The sequence below is a fragment of the Onychomys torridus genome, chromosome 14 (assembly GCF_903995425.1).
Source record: "Onychomys torridus chromosome 14, mOncTor1.1, whole genome shotgun sequence".
NCBI classification, from domain to species: Eukaryota; Metazoa; Chordata; class Mammalia; order Rodentia; family Cricetidae; genus Onychomys; species Onychomys torridus.
In genome coordinates this window covers 80,495,717-80,515,007 of record NC_050456.1, presented here as the reverse complement: position 1 = coordinate 80,515,007, position 19,291 = coordinate 80,495,717, and the positions used below count along the sequence as shown (strand labels likewise).

Here is a 19,291-nt window from a genome sequence, read left to right as displayed (position 1 = left end):
ATTACTAAGTTCTACACAAAATATCTGTCTCCTCACTCCTGTTTACCCACCCTGCTCACTCACGCACACTGGCATGGACATCTGCTATACCCAGAGCCATCATGTGCGGAAGCAGTTCATAGTCTGAAGCACCAACACTCATAGTGAGTCCTGCATCACAAGATAGCCACTTGGGCCCAGACTCCCACAGGTTCTGACAGTTAATGTGGGCCACGGCTTACTCTGCACCCAGCCCAATACCATCACACATCCCTCAACACAGTATTTTATTTTATTTATTTTGGTTTTCACGACAGGGTTTCTCTCTGTAACAGTCCCAGCTGTCCTGGAACTCGCTCTGTAGCCCAGGCTGGCCTCAAACTCACAGAGATCCACCTGCCTCTGCCGCCTGAGTGTTGAGACTAAAGGCGTGCGCCAGCACCGCCCGGCGGTGCAGTATTTTCATGTTGTTCCACGCTTGTGCTGCATTTCTTTTCCTGCTGCTGTGTTACGTTACTCTGACAACGTAAGGAGGAAAGGACTTAGCCTGGCTCACAGGTCCATGTTACAGTCCACCATGGCAGAGAAGTCTCGGCATCAAGAGCTTGAAACAGTTAGTCACATGGTATCCAGTCAGGAAGCAGAGTGATGTATGTCTGCTGCTGCTCAGCTCCCTTTCTCTGCTTATACTGTCTGGGAACTCAGCCAGGGAATGGTGCTGCCAGAAGTGGGCAGGCCTTCCTCCCGCAATTAACATAATCAAGGTAAGACAACCCCCAGGTGTGCCCAGAGGGCAGCCTTGCATGTGATTCTAGATTCTGTCAAGCTGACATTACTAATCAAACATCACATACTCTGACTACATATAGCTACAGAAAAATGATCACATACTTCGATCAAATGTAACTAAAGAAAAATGGCTGAGCCAATACTATCACCCTACCCCTTCTTCCCCATCCCCAAGCTCATGTTCATACACACTGCTCTATTTACCTAGTTTCCCCTCAACTGTCTATTATGGAATCCTCCAAATGGCTTACAAGTGGGGTCCAGGAACAAATGTCAAGCTTTAATCATTGGTGACACTCCCACATCATCTTTATGGCTGTCTAAGCTGGGGGACCTCTTAGTATACCCAGGATGATGGCCTCACTGAGTAGTGGACAGCTTCCACAGCCTTCTGAGAGGCCAGCAGGTATGGTCACTTGCCCATTTTCAACTGGACACAGGGTTGGGATGACCTGCCTTCTGCACAGATGTGGATAATGCCAAGCGCAGCTCTGTGCCCATGCAGTCTGCTTCTCCTCTAAACTGAGAGGTTTTTTATTGGGGTTTTTACTTGAGACAGGTTCTCACTATCTGGCCCTGGCTCGACTTGAACTCACTATGTAGACCAGGCTGGCTTCGAATTTGGAGTTCCACAGTCCCTGTCTCCAAAGTGCTGAGATTAAAGGCATGTGCAACCACCACCCAACCCCGCTAAATTATTCTGTCTCTCATGTTCTGAATGACAAGACACACCCAAGAAGACCGCCTGTTCGGTCCCTGTTCCTTGGGTCACTCCTACCTGTTGGGGGATTCTTATTTCCTGTACTTCCTTCTAAGTGGGTGCTGGGTTTTGGGGTTGTCTCTGGTTTTCTGACTTGTGTCCCGGTCTCTCTGCTCCTCTCCTACTTTCTAGACAGTGTCCTCAACCGTTGCCAATCTTCCCTTTCTGTCTGCCCTTCTCTAAGTCCATGCTTTCTGGGGAGTTCCTCTCACTCTGTCCCCTGGCCACAGCACCTGCCCATGCTTGGCACTCTCTCTCCCTCCCTGAGGCCCTGGGTTCTATTCCCTGCTCTGGCAGCTAGCTCCTTTTCCTCCTAACTCCAATTTCATGTATGTATTAATCTTGCACAGCCTCTGGGATCCAGGAGTTTCTCATCACTGAAGGTTCTTGTCTTTCCTCCGTAACAGGTCCTGAGACCGTTTCATGTGTGTTGGACATGCTAACTGTGGATGGCAGCCAGGGACATCAGGCAAGTCATACTGCCTGTTTACCTCAAGTGTTGAAGGGTGAAACCTAGAGTATCTCTCATAGACTGTGGAGATCAGAGGTACTGTCTGCCACAGAGGAGGTCCAAGACTGAGGCCAAAACAGAAGCCCAGAGAGGAGCCCCATCCTTCCAACAGAGTCTGACATTGAGAGACAGCAAGACTGGTCTATCTACAACTGGGAATCTGAGCCTGCCAGCCGAGCTCACACCTCCCCACTACATGACTTGTCCTCTGCACTTGGCTTTGAGGTAGGTGACTTACGCCAGAATATCATTCAAAATGATAGGGCTGACAGCTACATATGCTGGGCCAAGGGACACCCTCTAGCTGCTGCGCACTGAGGATCTAGGGGACACAGCCAGCCAGACTTGGCCCACTCACTGCAGATGGGGTACTCCTCTACAAACTTGTTTGCTCATGTCCAAGTCTGTGCAATGAAATGTGTAAATGAGAGCCTGCAGCCAACTGTTCAAACTGAGAGCTCCAGTTACCCAACCTACTGCCTATTACCAACTGTGACCAGGGCCAACCATGAGGTTCTCGTCAGGGCTCTGGCCCCAGTGAAGCACATCAGGGGAAACACTAGTGCCCACCTGTGCCCTGACAGACCTCAGGTCTCCAGAAGCTCCCTGCATGCTCTGACTAACTTCAATTCATCTTCCCAAGACATCCCCAAGTACACACACGCACACACAACTTATCCCTGGGCTGGTAGTAGAAGCTGCTGCAGCAGCGTAAGGCCTTAGACAGCACAGCCTGAGCAACATGCGTCCCAAGGAGGTGGAGCTGGTAAGGTCAAACCCTAGAAGCTGGGCTACACCTAGGCTTCCATCAAGAGCCACTGCAGGGCCTAGCCAGGCTCAAGAGCATCCAACCTTGCCTTCCCTGTCCATTTGATCCCTAGAATCCCAAGCCACCATTCCAGCAAGCCTGGAGGTCTAGGAAACCCTCTCACTGGTTTGTGATACTCAAGAAGGCTACGTAGGCCTCACGGCCACCCAGTATGGCAGGAGAGAGTGTGTTTTCAGGGACACGGGTCTGAGAAATTTGCCATGTCCTCTGCCTGGCATTGGAAGCAGAGCAGGAACATGCCTGCCTACCCCAGCACCCTAGAAAAGCCCATGTGTCAACTTATCCATGTCTCCACACTCCTAGCCTCCACCCTAGGTGGCATGTGGATATCCTGGGGTTCCAGTAATGGAACAACCATGTCCCCAGACCAAGGATTAAGCATCTGCCAAGGATTCCCAACATCCCAGCATACACAAACCATGGTAGAAGAAGCAACCAGAGTACGACATCAACAGGACCCCCAGTATATAAATACTGCATGCACCCTCAAGGCTGCAGTAGACAGAGCAGACAATTTTGCAATGTTCATGGTAGTCCTGTGGCCAGGAAGTCACCTAGGCTAACGGAAATGGGAGGAGGATGAGAAGAGAGCATGTGTGTGTAGGTGGAACCAAGAGCACTGAAGGCCACTGGAGTCTGTCACTAGTCTCCAGAATCATCCAACCCAGATCCCTCTGAGTCCTGGGTGTGCTCAAGTCCATGCCTGGACAGACCAATATTTGCTGGGAGATGAGGTAGGAAGACCAGCAACACCTCACGGCTGCCCCAGGCTTGTCCTCAAGAAGCCCAGGCAAAGGCTGGAAAAATGACTCAGTGGTTAAGAGCACTGGCTACTCTTCCAGAGGATTCAGGGTTGATTCCCAGTATCCACATGGCAGCTCACAATCTATAACTCCATCTAGTTCCAGGGGATCCAATATCTACTCTGGCCTCCTCAGGCACAGATATTTTAAAAAGCCTAGACATGGCCCTAAAGAGCCACAGGGACTCACTCACAGCCTCCCCTGGAGGGACATAAAAATGCAGGCAGGAAGACCCTGACCACCCACAATAGGGAAGACTCCACCCCTCCCTGCCAGGGCTAGGCAGTAGCGTTGCTGTGCTGAGCCCTTACCTTATTGAGCTCTTCAATCCTGCGGATCAGGTACGGGTTGCTGGAGGAGTTCTCAAAGTAGACATAGTCTGCAGACAGAGAGGCCGTCACACATAGCATCAAGTCTCTAAGTCATTCCCACCATTCTTAGGGCCCCCAAAGAACTGACTGGGAGCCTCAAGCAGGCCCTCTAAGCCCTGCTCTGCTAGGGATGGGGGGAGGCAGAGCCTTACACCACCAGAGCAGTGGATGGTCAGAACCTAGAGAGGGTGCTGGGCCAGATCACAGCTGTGAATGGGCTAGGAAGAGGTAGGCTTGAGGGGCTGTCCTGGGAGGGCCCACAGCCCTCAAACATCCAATGTCAACTGCCTTCAGGAGCACCAGCCTTTGTGGGAAGGCTGTGGGGACTGACTGCAGCTCCCCCCATAAAGCCCAACTCTAAAGCTACCCTAAGGCCCTTGCTCAAAACTACTGGACACCTTCCCAAGTAGCTGCTGCAGGCAAGAACCGTGTGTCTACCATTCACCACCAGAGGCCAGGCTCCACAGACACAAAGACTTTGAAAGCTGACAGACTCAGCCTGGACAGCTCAGATCACCCCACTACCACAATGCTCCAGGAGTCCCAGTGCAGAGAGCATGCTGGATTGTCATACTGCCAGGCTGGCAGAACCCCTTGGCAATGAACCTCCTCCTTAGCTGAGGTGACTAGAAGGTTCCTCCTGATGAAATGGGCAGAGCTAGCAACTGCAGTTCCCTGCTCCCATGAAGGCACACACTTGCAGGCCTGTCACCATATTGCTTCCTGAGCCTGGGCCACCTGCCAGCAGGTCAGCTACATCCTTTTAATTCCAACAGCTAGTGCTCAGAGGCATTCACACCAGGGTGGAGGGTCTCCTGGAAAAAGCAAGGCCCAAGGGAAGGAAAGAGCACAGAATTGGAGGAAGTCTCTGGGCTTAGATTTGGGACCCTCCCAGGGCACTTGGTTGAAATTCATCAATGTGGATCATTTCTTAATAAAACTAGTTTTTTTAAAAGGGCACCCAAAGCCGGGCGGTGGTGGCGCATACCTGTAATCCCAGCACTTGGGAGGCAGAGGCAGGTGGATCTCTGTGAGTTCGAGGCCAGCCTAGTCTACAAAGCGAGTTTCCAGGACAGCCTCCAAACCCTGTCTCAAAAACACAAACACAAACACAAACACAAACAACACACACACACACACACACACACACACACACACACACACAAGGCACCCAAAAGCATTGGTGGCTCAGTGGTAGAATTCTCACCTGCCACACAGGAGGCCCTAGGTTCGAGTCCCAGCCAATGCAGAAATATACTTTGAGCCAGACAGTGGTAACACACACCATTAATCCCAGCACTCAGGAGGCAGAGGCAGGTAGATCTCTGTGAGTTTGAGGCTAGCCTGGTCTACAGAGCAAGTTCCAGACAGCTAGAGCTCTATGGGGAAAAAAAAAAAAATCCTGTCTCAAAAAAAAAACAAAAAAAATTTTTAAAGGGGGAAAAAAAGGCATCCACAATCTAAACTTTCATGATTACAAATCAGAGCAAAATAAGCCCAAACCCCAAATTATTTATACTTGCCAAAAACTGGAATAAAATCTAATGTCTCCCAAGAGGCAGGCACTGAGGTAGTTCATCTCAGAGAAGGGCAGGCACACAGACATCCAAGAATGGGGATGGGCACCAGTATGGGGATGGGGTGGCACCCTGACGGGAGGCTCACTCATGGACAGGGCCACACACTACGTCTGTGGCAGCAGCGACTCAACCACACACCTTTTCCAAACCTCAGAGGTGCTGCCCTACAATAATGAAGTATGCTAAATGTACATTATACATTAGTAAGAAAATAAAGAAGGCAGAAAAAAATGAACAAAAATCAATGTGAATTTAGACAAGAGGGAAAAAAATCAAACCAAAGAGTGACTAAAACATTAATAAATGATCATGAATAAAAGAGAAAAGCTAGAGCAGACCACCATCGGCCACGACAAGGGGGACATCCCTACAGGTCCCAGTGCCGTGGGAAGGTCAAGTGACAAGGAGGTGATGCGATGTTTTATGCCAATCACGTAACAACTCTGATGAAATGAACCAACCACCTAGAAAACAAACCAGTACAGCCTACCCGGGAGCAAAGAGCCACCATACACCTGCAGAAGAGAGATGCAGACTCCCAACAGGGGGAGCTCGGGTGACAGAGTACAAGACCCTGGTTTTGATATCCAGTTACACACACCCACACACACACACACACACACACACACACACAAACCTGAAAAGGTCCGTATGATAAAAATACAAACAGTAGGTGGGCTAGAGATGGCTCGGTGGTTATTATGTACAGCTCAACACCCTCATGGAGCGACTGACAAGGGCCGGTAACTCCAGCTCAAGGATCCGATGCCCTCTTCTGGCCTCCTCCAGTACTCGCACCTATGCACATACCCCCCCCCCCCCCCCCCAAACATAACTAAAATGGTAGATACTGTAAGTGTCCATGAACTACAATGGAGTGGCGCACTTCTGGAGAGGTCCAGATAGTAGAATTTAGGCATGTAGGTCAAGTGTGAGCTGAGTGCAATAAGTAGTAGGTACAACCAATCTTCCAGTGTTAGCTGATGAAATTCCCAGTACAGACAGATTACTGAGAAAAGAAGTGGTTTCCGGGTGACAACAGCTCAGGGTTGTTGTGCTGCCATAGCTCAGACCTTGTGACTCTGGAAACAGCCTCAACAGGATGGCAAGCATGGGATCTGAATGCAGATATTGATCTGAACAGATGCAGTTGCTGTAGAGCTCATTATGTTCTTTTTATGGGCCTGTTCTCTTAAGATGTCCAAAGTAAGAGCTCTCCCGACAAGCCTGGCTGTCCACAGTTCTAGGAGTGTCTCCTTCCCAGACCTTGGCCGTGCCAAACAGTCCTTGGTAACAAGACCCCCGAGGGCAGAGATTGAGTGATGAAGTAAGTGGTTACGCATGAACTTACGACCAACCTCCAGTAACAGTCCTGGTTCCAAGGCCCATTTCCATGTGTGGCTCCAATCATTAGTAACCATATGCTGGCCTGCACACCACCTTCTTCTGAGACTCAACTGGTGGGGCACACCCTTCCAATTCGAGGAGCAAGTGACTGTGTTCAAGAGAGCTGCAGCCTCATGACTCTTTCTAGCAAAGTGTCTTGGAGCACCCGCCCACCCCTCACAGCAAGGATTATAGTGTAGACCAACCTCTACATCACCGCCGAGGTGAGGACTCCCAACAGAGACACGGGCTTCTGCCAGAGTAGCAACATGAGCTAGGAAATATCCCTGATCAGACCTTCCCATTTTATTCCTCCCCAGGAAGAGTGAACTTAATACAGTATAAGCTTCTCAAATAAGTGCTGCTCAGTCTTGAGTGGTAGTACTTTACAATGAATTAATAGCATTACCAAGCATGTAGCAAGAACTAATTCTGAAAGTCATTCATTGCATTAATAATGGTGATTACAAGTGCTTTGTCTTGTTTTGGGAATCTTCCACTCTGGTCCACATTTAAGCACTGGCAAGCTACCATGCTGAGCTGTACAATGGGTCTGATCCCAATGTCCACCTTCTGCTTCTGACAAGGTCCACAGGACCGTGACCCACCAAGCCTTTGCAGTCAGAAGCACGCTGTCCGTGGCACTGGCTCAGTAAAGCCATCTTTCTGGCTCTTGACTCTTTTTTTAAAACCAAGTTTCTTCATTTATCTAGTCCTACCCCTTTCTGCTCCATGTATCCTGCCTGTCACTCATCTTAGCAGATTCCTCTCCCGTTTGCACCATTGTAGTTTCCAACTTCTCCCAGCTCACAGACTGTTCCAGAGGCTTACACATCCTTCTGATGCCTCAAATCAACGACTGAACAGCAGCAGCAGCAGCAGCATCCTTAGCTTGCCAAGGGCCAAGGAGCTCACTAAGGCTACAGTCAACCCCACCCCCACCCCCACTAGGCTCACTGTCTGGTGCAAGCCCATGTCCTTCAGACACTTAGCTCCAGCAGCTGCATGGCCAGTAAGTCCACGGCTTCGACAACCACTTCTGTCAGATCACGATTTTCTGAGGAGGCTCCCATAGTATGAGATTCTCCCTTTAAATTTTTTAACTGTTCTGACCATTCTGCTTCCTCAGGCTGAGGATACTGTAACACCAACATATACTGTACTGCTCCCACACAGTAACAGAGCCCTGGGTATTGAGCAAGACTTTACCATTTGAGGTAATCAATGACTGATGACACATTTAGCACTGCCTTAAAACCACAACGAAGTCCTCAATTTACACCACAAGTGTATCCACAGCACACTCAAAATGGTAAGACCACTGTGTCTGAAGGACCTGAAGCATGGTGAGCACACATAAAAGCAACAGCTACTGTGATACTGTTGACTAAGGAAATACATAGTTGGTCTCTAGCCCCACTTCCTGGCACATGGCTCCTAAAAACCTGGGGACCTTCAGAGAGATAAGAGTGTTCTTTTCATGTGCTTCTACAAGATATGGGGTGTCTCCAAAGGCCCACACACAGAAAGGCCTGGACCCCAGCTTGGCAGTGTTGGGGGTCGAGCCTAGCAGGCAGTCTTCGGGCCAAACAGCAGGCATGCCCCTGGAGGGAAGGATAGGGCATGGGCTCCTTTCTTGCTTTGTTTTCTTTTAATGCTCCCAGCCACTATGAGATGCTCCGTTTTGTACCATCTTACATTTCTACGCAAACACTCTGCTGTGTCACAGGCCCAAGGGCAGCAAGGACAAGGGACAGAGAACGAAACCTCAGAAGCTGTAAGCCAAGATAAACCTTTCTTCCTTGTAAGGTGGCAGTCTCAACAACAAAAAGTTGGCTAACACAGAGCACCATGGGATGGTTATACCGGATAGGACACCATGGGATGGTTATGCCGAGGCTCTCTGTTGCCCAGCAGAGCTAACCACAGGAGACCTGGTCTGATCAGAGGTTGGCAATGTCAGCTCTTCATCTGTATGCTTCCTTGTGGCCTTTGTAAATGAGCCAGCAAGCAAGGCGGTTGCTCAGCCCTGCAAGCCGTTTCGGCAAATTACTGGAACCTGAACAGTGTAGTGGGAGCCTTGACCCAAAGCTGCTCAGTCAAGAGCACAGGCTACCACTAGGGGTGCACAACTGGCCTGAGAGGTACACGGTCTGGTGCGGCTGAGCCCTGAGCTACAAGGTCTGTGTTCTCTCCAGGCAGATGGCATCGGAGCTCTATTTAATCACAACATACCCAGCCAGTGACCTATGCACATCTGCCGTGAGAGCCCCATACCACTATGCTTGATGGCAGACACAGTGCTCTGTACTGTGCTTGAGGAGGAAAAGCTTGGTTATAACTCAGAATCAGCCATGGGATATACATACATTAGCTTCACAGTGGCCATGTTCCAATAAAACTTTATTTATGGGCAAAGCAATTTGAATTTCATATCATCTTCTCATGTCATGAAGTATTCTTGTGATTTTTTTCCTCAACCACATAAAAATGTAAATGCCATTCTTAGCTCATGAGTCACACAAACCTAGGCAGTGCAGTTTGCCAGTCTCCAAGAGGCCCTGCCATGTGCCAGGGTCATCTGAATCTCACCAACGTGTTTGCTATGTAGAGATCAACAAGCCAGGACCAGCAACTAGGAATACATGGAGCCAAACCTGACAACCTGAGTTCAATACCCCAGAACCCACATGGTCAAAGGAGCTCCCTAAATTAAATTGTCCATGTGTGCTATGTGGGCATCCCTCACCACACACACACACACATGCATGCACGCACGCACGCGCGCACACACGCTTATGCGTAAATAAATATAAAAACTTAATTTAGGCCTGGTGGTGGTGGTGGTGGTGGTGGCGCACACCTTTAATCCCAGCACTCAGGAGGCAGAGCCAGGAGGATCTCTGTGAGTTCGAGGTAAGCCTGATCTACAGAGTGAGTTCCAGGACAGCCAGGGTTACACAGAGAAACCCTGTCTTCAAAAAACAAAAAACAAAACAAACAAGGGCCAGACATCATGACACACACCTTTAGTCCCAGTGCTCATGAGGCAGGGGAAGGCCAATCTCTGTGAGGTTGAAGCCAGCCTGGTCTAACTAATTCACTAGTTATTCTACACCTTTTAAGGGAAAGCTCAGAAACTAGGACAGTCTGCACTATTTTGTAAAAGAACAAAGTTGGAGGACTCACACCAGCTGACTTCCAAGACTACAGCAAAACTACCGTGGTGATCTAGACGTGCATTGGCAAAAGCTGATCCATGACCACTGAGCAACCAACCTAACACCCACCGACAGAACACCGACATCTAGCAGCCGCACTTCCGACAGGCTCCCGAGCATGGGAGATGCTCCAGTGGGGAGGACTGGACACTCACGAGCAAAAGCACAAAGAATCCTGACCTCCCAGGGAAACTAACAAGGACACTAGTCAAACTCGAATTTTAAGGATTCTATAATTACTATAGAATGATAAGGATAAAGACTTTGTGATCTTGGGTTCTAGAGACACCAAACACGCAACTTCAGTCTTCTGAAAAGGGGCTGAATGCAGAACAAAAACCAACTCTTGGGGCTGGGGTTCAGCACTTGTATAAACAGGCCGTTGGTTAGCGTCCACACCACAAAATAACACATAAATAATCATCTCACAGCTCATAATAGTAAGAATACAATTCAATTTTAAAACCTGGGAAATGCCTGGCATGGAGGTGTACATCTTTAATCCCACCCAGCACTCGGGAGGCAGAAGCAGGTGTGTGAATCTCTGAATCTAAGGCCAGTCCAGTTGACACAGGGAATTCTAGGACAATCAGCTACATAGAGACTCTGTGTCAAACAAACAAAACCAAACAAATGAACAAACAAACAATAAAAATCAGACACAGCAGCAGAGCATGGTGGCCACACCTTTAACCCCATGCAGCAGAGGTAGGACAACACCAGTTCACAGGCAACCTGGGCTACACAGCAAGATCCTACCTCAAAGACCCGAGCAAACCAAACAAACTGCCAGGGACGGGGACAAAACAGAGATGGCACTATGAACTCACGAGAAACCGGACACCATTTACCATCAGGAAGCACAAATGAAAACAGTAAGGTTGCTGGATGGACGCCAGCACTTGGGAGGCAGAGGCAGGGGGATCTCTGTGAGTTCCAGGACAGCCAGGGTTGCACAGAGGAAAAACAAAGCAAGTAACAGTAAGAGCATCCTGTACACCTGACAAAACACTGTGAAAAGCAGAGACGACACACACGTGTGCAAAGGGAAGGCTAGACGTGAACTCTTTGTTGTCGCTGAACTCAACTCTCCCTTAGAGCACTCTGGAATGCCACCTGCCAGATTCTCAAGAGCTACACGTGGGCTGACCATCCAACCCCACAACTGCACAATTGTACATTTTTATTCAGGAGAAATGAGAACCCAGTGTCCACTGTTTTTCACCTTAGAAAACCTGGAAATACCCAAAATGTCCATGAGTTGGAAGATACACGGTGACACACCTGGAGACAGGCACTACAGCAAGAGAAGCCAAGCTCAGATATTACTAAAGCAGAGTGTTTGGTGAAGAAGCCGTCTCAACGGATGGTTCCATCATGTGACACTCTGGGGTGCAGACAGAGCACAGGAGTAGTTGAGAGGGAGGGGAGGCTTCCCGACAAAGGACACCAGGAAATGTGTAGGGTTGTGAGAATGTCTGAAGGTCTGTAGTGACATTTGTCAAAAAGCACAGATCTACTTGGATACGGTGTACACTTGCAGTTCCAGCACTTAGAAGGGCTGGAACAAGAGGATAATATGAGCTTGGGAGTTCCAGGGCAGCTGGTCTGGCTAACATAGCTGCCGCCTTACCCTCAGGGCAGGGCTAGGGGTGAGGCACACCAGAACCCACACTTGCCCATCACCACAGACACTGACCAATAAACACTGACCCTTCACTCCCAGCCAGGAGGCAGCAAGGTCCCTGTGAGCCCTTAGACCCGCAGACTCACATCTGCAGCATCCACTCCCAAAGCCTGAGTCTCATTCAGCCAAGTCCAGCAGTCTGTGGCTCAGCTGTTTTCTATTTCCAGTTTAGGGATAGTGTACGAAGAGGAGACTGACCAAGCAGTCCTTCAGAAGAACTCAGTGCCTCTGAAACCACCTGCTGCTCAGCCCTCATACACTTCTTCGCTGGCTACCCTACCCTACGCATTCCTGTAAGCTGCAGCTTCAGCCTCTAGGGGCACTACACTTCATCCTGGCCACGGTCCTGTCACCCTGTCAGCACCCCACTAATCCTCAGAGGGCCTTTGGTAACACCTTGGAGGACAGCCAGCAGAGGGGGCCACCTCACTGGCCCCACAAAATCTAGGATGAGGAAGGGGCCAAGACCTTACCTGCAAAGGCAAGTGACCAATAATCCCCAGGAGTGGCAACCAGTATGCACAAGTGGCCAGATGGCCCAGGAAGGCCACATGCAGCTCCATCACTGAGAACATGCCCACAATGGTGGTAATCCACACCTTGCCTCTGACCCAGGTTCTTTGGGAACCACATATTACCCTTGCACATAGCAATGGCCTTTGTCTTGTGAACCTCCTAAACACCGGCAACACCCAGTTGGGGACCCTAATCAAGAACCTGAGTCCCCCTAGATCCCACAGCCCAAGGGTACCAAGGAACATGCCTTGACCCCGAAATCCTAAAGACTCCTCTAGGGTGAAGTAGAACAATATGGGGCAAGAGCAAACACCAAGTACTTTGGGCCACCAGGGCTCCACAGCAAGGGAGAGCAGGAAATTGGCTAACAGGCCCCTAAGGGGCCAAAAGCAGGATCATGGACAGGTGAAATCTGCTTGGAAGGATCATCCCCCTAGAAAAGCATCAGGAGTCAGCAGCCTGAGCCAGGAGGGATTACAGGGGGTTGTACCCCTACCCTACGGATGCATAAGGCCTTCCAGGCCTAGGGATGTCAAGGGCCCCAACCAAGCACACAGGTAGACCGAGGCAAGGAAATGCTGCCCAGGAGCAGGTACAGGGACCACATCTGACATTACCTCATAGGCTAGTGGCCAGAGCCAGAGCCTCTCCTACGAAGGCAATCCCAGCAGCCCGCACCCATGCACCAGCTGACATGGAGCCCACAAACTGCACTGCAGCACTTGGTGTATGCAGCCTGGGGAACGCCACGGAGGCCCTGGGCCCAGGGAAACGACTCTAGGCCAAGAAGCAGGGAAACACACTTTCTGTAATCTTAATTTCCTGAGAACACAAGTGTGAAGCAGAGTGCATGCTGGGACAGGAAGTAGGAGTGACAGTCTCAGGCAGGACCAAGCTTGATATTTGGACAGGAGCATCTAAGAGTTCATTAGAGCCACCCTGGGGCAGAGAGGGCCTATGCCTGTCTCAGGAATTCACCCTAGCATCCCTTATGACACATTTAAGTGGCACTCTGCTTCACAGATCACCAGCACCCTGCTCAGTGGGACCACCTTGGCAGTCACTGTAGATGGGTGCCAGCCCCATGAGCATCATAGAGGGAGGCGGCATGTTTGGGGCTTTGGCCGTGAGAGCTGCTTCTCTGGACCATTTACTCCAGTTTCGTTGTTGTTAATGCAGGAGTTTAATGCCAAAAACCTTCCCTCTCAAATCAAAGTAATCCAGAAGGCTGAAAGCAGGCACATAGCCCACCTCCCACCCAATATGGGACCATGTTCAGCAGGTGAGACAAGATGGGGAACAGGCCTCTGCGGGGGAGCAGCAGGCCCTGCCTGGAGGAGTAATGCCCTGCAGCCCTCCAGAACAAATTCAGCTGAGACTTCTGAGGCTAAGCAGCTGAGCAGACTCCACAGACACACTGCAGCCCTGGGCGTGGCCACTGTTACCTCTCCTGCTGCAGATGCAGGCTTGAGGGAAGAGGGTCAAAACTTCTGGGGGCTTCCCTAAAGCATGTGCTGTGACAAAGAGCTGGGCAGGACCCAGAAGCTTCAACGTGGCCCCTGTGCTAGGGAACACCAGAGACGCTAGGACACTGCACAGGCTCACAGCAGAGGTATCTCCTTGAAGCCTGGACTTTTCCACCATGGGAACAACTTAGTAAAATTTTCAACTGGGAAATAAAAATTGCTAGAACCGAAGCTAGTTCAGTGGTCTAGTGATTCACTATTTCACATAGGCCTTGGGTTTAATCTCTAGTACCACACACTAAATTTAAAACAAACAAAATAAAAAAGAACAGGCCAGGTGATGGTGGCACATACCTTTGACCACAGCACTCTGGAGACAGAGGTACTCTGAGTTCGAGGCCAGCCTAGACTACAGAGATCCAGAACAGTCAGGGCTACATAGAGAAACCCTGTCTTGAAAAACCAAAACAAACAAAAACATTGAAGCAGAACACAAAACTGCATCTAATACCACAATAAAAAATACAAATGATGATTTAAATAAAAACCCAAGGTAGGAACTAAGAGGCTGGCTTTAGACATATGAAACACCAGACCAAAGCAGGACACAAGGCCAACTATGATGTGGCTGAGGCCTGCAGGCTGTTGCTTCCTGTCATCTTCCACAAGCACAGTAAAATAAAAACAGTAGAGGGGTTAACTTCTTGAAATGAGAGGGGGAAAGCTCCAGAGGGAATGGCCATAGCCCTTCAGTTAAAGGGCAAAGGTTCCTAACACAGGCAGCTGTGATGTGAGGTGGAGACAGAGTGACTTCTACTCTTCAGTTCAGAAGTGCTACCTGGTTTTGACGCACAGATAAGAACCCCTCGGCCATCACGGGCTGGCTCAGGAGGAGCCCACTCTCAGAGGACAGCCTCTCAGATCCTCTCTGCCACCTGCCTGGCTCTAGACGGCAGAAACTATTCAGCGAGCCCACTTCTTGAGAAGGCAGCAGTCCATGATCCCTCCCTGACCCAAGTGATCTGCTGGCTTCTGTAACCTCTCCTACACCTTCAACCCAGCCTAGCCCACCCCAACGAGGCCCTCAGGCAGCGTGCTGCCGGGAGAGCACAGGACACTCAACACACTGTGCTGCAAATCCAATTCTTCTAGTGTTCATGCCTTGACAACATTTGGGACACACATTAGGGCATGGTTATTTTTCTGGAATTTAAACCTGACCAGGCATCCTGTATTTTGCTATATGTGCTGAGGAAGGGGGGGGGGGGGGGCAGGATTTTCCAAGCTAGGTCCCAGCGCTCCCTCAGGACAAGACAGACTTCCCAGAGGATCAAATCCCAGATGACAAAAACAGACTGAACCAAGGCCTGCTCAGAGAGCCAGTGTGTCCTCTCTCGTCTGGGGGCTTGAGAATCTGGCAAGCAGTGACTGACGCAGGAAGCCAACAGCCAACACCCAGAGCACCGCCACAAGGCCCTGCTGGGACCCACAGGATGGCACTGGAGTTCCCATTCAAAAAGCGGGGACGATGGAGTCCCTTCTATAGGTGCTGACCCTCCTCCTGCCATGGACAGACACCCTCAGGGCTAGCTCGGGCGACTAGTGCACTGCAAAAGCACTCCTGGCAGCACAGCTGGTGCCCCGGCCTGGGCATGGCAGCCAAGGTACACACAGGAATACTGACCTATCCCTGCTCCTTAGCCACACGCATACCTGCCTGGCATGGAAGCTCAGGGACCAGCCACCCACCCTTATGGGACCTCAGACAGGACACAGGACACAGGATGAACACAAAGATGGATGCCTATCCATACCATGGGGAAAGTTAGAACTGAGTCAGAGTCCAGGTCTTCCTCATCAGCCTGCTAGGGCCTTGGCTGAAGCTCCCTGCCAGGACTATCCTGCCTGGCAGGCATGGGCATTGGAAGGTTGGCACAAGCACCTGGGCCAAGGGCCACAGTGGCCTGCAGCCCACCTTCCTCACTCTTACCACCTCCCCTACCTGAGTCACATGCAGGAGCCCAGCTCTCCACTCTCTTGCTACTCATTCATTTCTTCAGCATATGGCATGCATGCCATCATGGGCCAGAAACCACAGCCAGGAAGATATGTGATCCGAGGGGAAGGGGTGACCAGGGACTAGGATAATGGGAGCCTTTCACAGGTGAAGGAGAACCTTCCAGAATGAGGGAACTAGAGACAGAGTCTAAAGAAGGAGCAGCCCAATCAGCAGGAACCATGGGGCCTCATGTTGAACAGGAAGGGGGTCTGAAGGCAAAAATGGTCCACGGGGCACAGCAAGGGACAGACAGCATCTGGAAGAGGGCCACCAGGGGAGCCTCTGCCCTGGAAGGCAGGCCAGTAAGCCTGGAGGACCCAGTGCTCTGGCCCACTTCCTTTGGGCCTGGCTAGCCGAAGCTTCAATGAGGACCAGCCCCTCCTCACAGGGCCCCAACACTCCAGGCTGTGCCCTGTGGCAGGACCTGGCAGGAAGCAAAGGTGTGAGGCCAGGAAGTCCCTGGGAGGGCAGAAGAGCCCAGGGTGCCTGCTGTGGGTGGATGACCCATCCAGGTGCAGACAGCTCTACCACTGTGCCCAAGACCACAGACCTGGGCTGCCTGGGTCCTGTTGGTGTGAGATGGAAAGCCATATCCCGAGCACTCAGGGGTCAGGGACATATGGGGTAGTGGCATCGGGTACTTCTGGGTGGTCTCCCACTCCATCACACTCTCACAGCAGAGCCCAATTTTGCTAGTGAGGGAGATAGCAACAGAGACCCATCCACATTTAGGCTGTGACCCCACGGGAGGTTCCCAAAGCCCAAAGAGGGAGCAGAAGGCTATAGGAAGCGATGACTTTATGGGTCAGCACGGACTGAATGTGTGCAAGGCCATGCCAGAGTGTCCCCATCACACACACACACAAACGGGGAAAGGGCTTCCTAGGGACCAACAGCAGGGGGACCGGCCGAAGCAGGCAGGCCCCTATGACTCCAGTTCTGTGGGGACCTCTGCCCTCCCAAAGTGCCTCCTTGCTAGGGTGAGCAGCAGGCTGAGAAAAGTTTGGGGTGACTCAGACCTGCACTTGGGATGAAGGTCCCCCGCTGTAGCCAACCCCCCCCCCCCCCCCCCCCCCAGGAATCCCTGGCTAAGGAAAGCCCCTCCGCCACGCTCGAGGGGCTCCTGGACCGGCTGGTGGTCCCTGCAACAGGACTCCCGATGCCCGCACACCCAGCCCGCCCCGCGTGGCCCCAGAGGAGACCGCTCGCCCCCCAGGCCCCCAAACTCCTGTTCGCGGGACGGTAGCCAGGGCTCCAGAGGCACGTGCTCCGGCTCGGGGACTCCGGCCCGGACCCAGGCCCAGGCCTACGCGCCGCCGGGCCCGCGGGCCACCGGGATGCCCGGGCCACTCGCCGCTACTCCGCCCGCGTCTCGCGGGCCGCCCCCGGCCCCCAACAGGTGGGCATCGCCCCCTCCCGGCGCCGCTCGCCCCCCGCGCGCGCGCGCCCCGGGCCCGGGCGGCCCAGGGGCCATTTTGGGCCGGGACGAGCACCGGAGACCAGAACCGAGCCTCGCGGGCGGGGCGCGAGCGCGACGGGGGCGGGACGGGGGGGAGGGGCGCGGGCCGCGCGCGAGGGCGGCGTGGGGGAGGCGCGGAGGCCGCGGCGGGGCCGGGAGGTGCGGGCGGCGGGCCCGCGGCGCATAAAGGCCGTGGCGGGGCCTTACCTCCGACCCTGTACATGTTGGCGGCCATGTCCGGGCCGGCGGCGGGGCCGCGGGGCGCGGGGCGAGGGCGCGGGCGGCGGGCCGGGCGCGGACCGGGGCGGGGGCGGGCGCGGGGGCGCCGGCGGGCGGTTTAAAGGGACCGCGCTGCTCCGCCGCCGCCGCCGCCGCCGCCTCCGAGGCCGCCGAGGCCGCGCAGGGACGGGAGGGCCGCGGCGCGGGCGGGAGAGGAAGAGGAGGAGCGGCCGCGGGCGGCGGGGAGGGGCCTCGGGCGCCGCCGCCCACCGCGCGGGCCGTTACCCGACCCCGCGCCGAGCCGGCCCGCGCGCCCCTGGCCCAGTGGCCCTCCTGAGCTCGCCTGGTCCTCGGCTTCCCCGGATAGCCCTCCCACCACCCCTCCCGCCTGGCTCCCAGCATCCCGGGGTGGCCCTCTGGAGCCCCACGCCCGCCCGGCCCTGGCATCTCCGGGTGGCCCTCCCGCATCCTCTCCCGAGTGGTCCTCAGCATCCCCGCGTGGCTCTCCCACCTGGCCCTCAGCATCCCGGGGAGGCCTTCCAGGTACTCTTCTGGGAGGTGCTTCGAAACCTCCGCTTGAGTAGCCCTTGGCATCCCCAGGTGGTCCTCCGGAGGCCCGAGCCCTGCATCCCCAGGAAGCACTCCTGCAACCCTTCCAAAGTGGACCTCTAGGCATCACCGATGGTCTCCTGAGACCCCTCTGGAGTGGCACTTGGCATCCTCCGTTATCTCTAAGGCCCATGAATCCTGGACCTCAGCACTCATTGAGTGGTCCTCTTGAGCCCCATGCTCACCTAGCCTTCGGCATCCCCCAGGTGGCCCACCAGAGAGTACCCTCCCAAGTGGCCCTCACCATACCTGGGTGAGCTGTCGAGGTGGGCCCTCCTAGGACTCCCTGGGAGTTTCAAAGTGCCCTTGGGTCCTTCTTGTGTGAGCCCTTCCCTGCATCCCTCATAAGGATACTCTCCAAATCCTGTAGGCGTCCTGAGTGTGTCCCTTATCTTCCAGCCTCCTTGGTCATCCTTGTGCATCATCCTCCCATGAGGCAGGCATGTTCCTGAACTGCCAATGCCTTGGTGGAGCTCCCTACTCCCTTCAATTCCCTCCCAAGGGCACCAGCTGAAGCTGGGATCACATAAGCCTCCAGCCACAGACATTCCCCCAACCCCAACCTCACCCCCATACCAGGGCTGCAAGTACTGAGACAGAGTCCTCTGTGGAGAAAGCCACCTCTTTGTAGCATCCAGAAGCATCCTTTGTGCTCATCTAAGGTCTGTGGAGAATGGGGTACTTGGACATTACCCCAAGGGCAGAAGATAAAAGGTGGTGTCCCTGATGGCACCCTGTCTCTGCCGTAGGTGGGGAGGTAGGTGAGGAGGAGCTGATTCTGGTTGAGTTGGAGCACTGTGGGCTACTTTGACCAAGAAAGTCAATGGCTGCCAAAAGTCAGTGTCCTGTCTGAGTGTATCCTTAATGGAACATGGAGTGGGAAGCACAGTGAATGGAGCTCAGGAAAACACTGTAAGCCACTGTGTGAGGTTTAGGCAGTAGGGGGGCTGACACACTGTACATTACTAGGTAAGTCTGCATGACACTTGGACCCAAGCTAGGCAGAGTCTCAAGGCCTATGCCACCTCCTTGTGTGCTGAGCGACCA

At 52.9% G+C, this 19,291-nt stretch overlaps 1 protein-coding gene across 5 annotated transcripts in view; it reads right to left on the bottom strand.

Moving 5' to 3' along the window:
• Mta1 (metastasis associated 1) overlaps nucleotides 1-17,856 on the bottom strand; it is a 39,627-nt gene extending 21,771 nt beyond the window's left edge. For 3 of the 5 annotated variants that reach the window (XR_004946482.1, XM_036205504.1, XM_036205505.1), the window contains exons 1-2: nucleotides 17,624-17,830; nucleotides 3,983-4,050 (exon numbers count right to left, since the gene is read on the bottom strand). Coding sequence is in view for 4 of the 5 variants with exons in the window: in XM_036205504.1 (XP_036061397.1) it covers nucleotides 3,983-4,050; nucleotides 17,624-17,651 (96 nt within the window). In the remaining variant the exon portion in view is untranslated. Of the gene's footprint in view, nucleotides 1-3,982; nucleotides 4,051-17,623 lie in introns of all 5 variants that reach the window. The other 2 variants (XM_036205503.1, XM_036205501.1) reach the window with 2 other exon arrangements.
• Nucleotides 17,857-19,291: the final 1,435 nt, after the last annotated feature.